A 2,712-nucleotide genomic window follows, 5' to 3' on the forward strand; every position below is an offset into this window, starting at 1 on the left:
TTACTATCTCCCTTCAAGATGAAATCAACTTTGGATCTTTGATAATATTTGATTTCCTGTTCTCACAAAAGACATGCAGTATAGAGTTAAACAACATAACACATGTCATGGTTTACTAAAACCACAACACTTATTATGGAACAGAAGTAGTACTTAACACACTACAGGCCATGGCTCAAAGAGCAAATAGTTCAAAAGCTAGATAGGGATCAGATGGACTTTTTTCTGACAAATGATGAATTTTATTAACTTAAAATGAAGCATCAAGTGGATACAAACACAATAAACACACACCCGACGAACTATGCATAGCTAGGATACACACAACCAACATCAACACGCGCACAAATAACACACCGACAAGTAGCAGCCGTAGGAGACCAAAGCTAAAAAAACTCCAAGCGGTGAAAACAGTGATCAACAAGCAATAATAGTTTGAAAGCTAGGGATCAGATGGACTTGCGACCAGATATTTCATATTCCCTGCAGATATGCGCTTGCATGACATCGGCTCAATTCGGGTTCGTTGAATGAAGTTGAATCTGAGCCAGAAAATGCATGGCCGAACGGAGAGACTATTTGTGTACCAGCGCAGCTGTTTTCTGGTGATGAACAATTGACCAGATAGCTACACAAGTCTTAAGATAGTCCAAATAGCATGAGCATCCATGCACAGATGTTGCACTCTCGTGTGTGTCAGTGTGTGTCATCTTCTCCTGAACCATCCCGACACACGCCGACGTGTCCTTTTGGCGCCTGCGTATGCACCTATAATTGGTGCGAGCTAGCCAGATCAAGAAGTATACAGAGTCCTGGCAGAAAGAAAAGGTACACAGAGCCAACACGCCAGCACTAGGTAGCTTCCGCCGGCGGCATGGCGGGGCAGGGACAGCGGCTGAACGTGGTGCCGACGGTCACGGTGATGGGCATGATCAAGGCGCGGCTGGCGGCGGCCACCCGCGGCCACGCGCTGCTCAAGAAGAAGTCGGACGCGCTCACCGTGCAGTTCCGAGCCATCCTCAAGCGCATCGTGGCCGCCAAGGAGGCCGTGGGCGACTCCATGCGCGGCGCCTCCCTCTCCCTCGCCGAGGCGCTCTACGTCGCCGGCGGCCCCCTCCGGCATGTCATCCAGCAGTCCGTCACCGGCCCCGCCCGCCTCCGCGTGCGCGCTCACCACGACAACATCGCCGGCGTCCGCCTCCCCTGCTTCGAGCACTTCATGGACGGCGCCGGCGCGAGGGCGCCGTTGCTCGCCGGGCTCGCGGGCGGCGGGCAGCAGGTGTCAGCCTGCCGTGCGGCGCACGTCCGCGCCATCGAGCTGCTGGTGGAGCTGGCGTCGCTGCAGACGTCGTTCCTGACGCTGGACGAGGCGATCAAGACGACCAACCGGCGCGTGAACGCGCTGGAGCACGTAGTGAAGCCGCAGCTGGAGAACACCGTTACCTATATCAGGGGCGAGCTTGACGAGCAGGAGAGAGAGGAGTTCTTCCGTCTTAAGAAGATTCAGGCCGTCAAGCAGCGGGAGCTGGAGCGCCAGATGGAGTCCGCAAAGCTGTACGCCGGGGAGAAGGTCGCTGGCGAGGTCGCACTCAAGCGCGGCGTCTCCCTCGGCACCGCCGCCACCATGCTGGACAATGGAGACGGCCAGAGGGACGAAGACATCATTTTTGGATACACCTGATCCGGAAGCTAGCTACTGTGACGTATCAGTACTAGGAGTATTTTGCATGCAAAAAGTCCGGTAAAAATATATTGAGTTCCTCTCATTTGAAATTCCTTTGAAATTTGCAGAATACTATTCCCTCCATTCCTAAATATTTGTCTTTCTAGAGATTTCAACAAGTGACTACATACAAAGTAAAATGAGTGAATGTACATTCTAAAATATGTCTACATACATCCGTATATTGTAGTCCATTTGAATGTCTAGAAAGACAAATATTTAGGAATGGAGGGAGTAGAAGTTGCACGGTTCATGTAGCAACGTTTGTGAAGTCCTACATGTATTGGAAAAGTTGTGGCTACGCCCGGCCACACTGCACGCAACCACCTACAACGTTGGTCATAATCAAAGCCATAAAGTTTACCCAAAAAGGCTTTCGCCCCGCTTTATATATAAAGCAAACCGCCACAGAGCATACAATCAGAGTCAAGTTCACACACCCACCCAAGTCTCACGACAAAGTACATAGGTTCTGCTGAGGGCACAGCTCAACAAGCCCAGAAAACAAAAAAGAAAACAGAGCACGCCGGACGGAGGAAGCCCCTAGTCTGGATCCGGCGGTGGCGGTGGAGGCGGCGGCGACAGGCGAACGGCCATCGAGCGGAGGTCGGCGATGAAGGCTGAGATGGCGTCGCGGTTCGGGGGGCGGCTAAGCGGCCGCCAAAGCTGCAAGAAACCCGAGAGTTTGAAGAGAGCGTCAGTAGCCCGTCGAAGGGGAGTACGCTGAATCACAAGCTTATTGCGAACAGTCCAGAGGGTCCAGGCGAGTACCCCAACCTCAAGCCACCTAATGTGGCAAGAGGTTGCGGGGGACAACTGGAGTTCAGCAAATAAGTCCGGAAAATTGGTGTGGCACCAATTTCCACCGACCACCTCTCGAAAGCAACTCCAAAGGAACTGGGCAGAGACGCAGGAGAAGAAAATGTGGTTCGAGTCTTCGGGAACACTACAGAGCGGACAGATGCCTGTACCCGGGCCATTGCGCTTGC

General features: G+C 52.6%; 1 protein-coding gene across 1 annotated transcript; it reads left to right on the top strand.

Annotated features, from left to right (window-relative positions):
• Positions 1-822: 822 nt before the first annotated feature.
• On the top strand, positions 823-1,839 carry LOC119325277 (V-type proton ATPase subunit D-like). Its single transcript, XM_037599022.1, has one exon. It carries the CDS (start codon positions 875-877, stop codon positions 1,679-1,681), a length of 807 nt encoding a protein of 268 aa, XP_037454919.1. The 5' UTR covers positions 823-874; the 3' UTR covers positions 1,682-1,839.
• Positions 1,840-2,712: the final 873 nt, after the last annotated feature.

The sequence above is a fragment of the Triticum dicoccoides genome, chromosome 6B, assembly GCF_002162155.2.
Source record: "Triticum dicoccoides isolate Atlit2015 ecotype Zavitan chromosome 6B, WEW_v2.0, whole genome shotgun sequence".
Lineage (NCBI taxonomy): Eukaryota > Viridiplantae > Streptophyta > Magnoliopsida > Poales > Poaceae > Triticum > Triticum dicoccoides.

Excerpts from the sequence above, each read along its gene's own strand:
- LOC119325277 (XM_037599022.1), top strand. The coding sequence starts at position 875 with ATGGCGGGGCAGGGACAGCGGCTGAACGTGGTGCCGACGGTCACGGTG.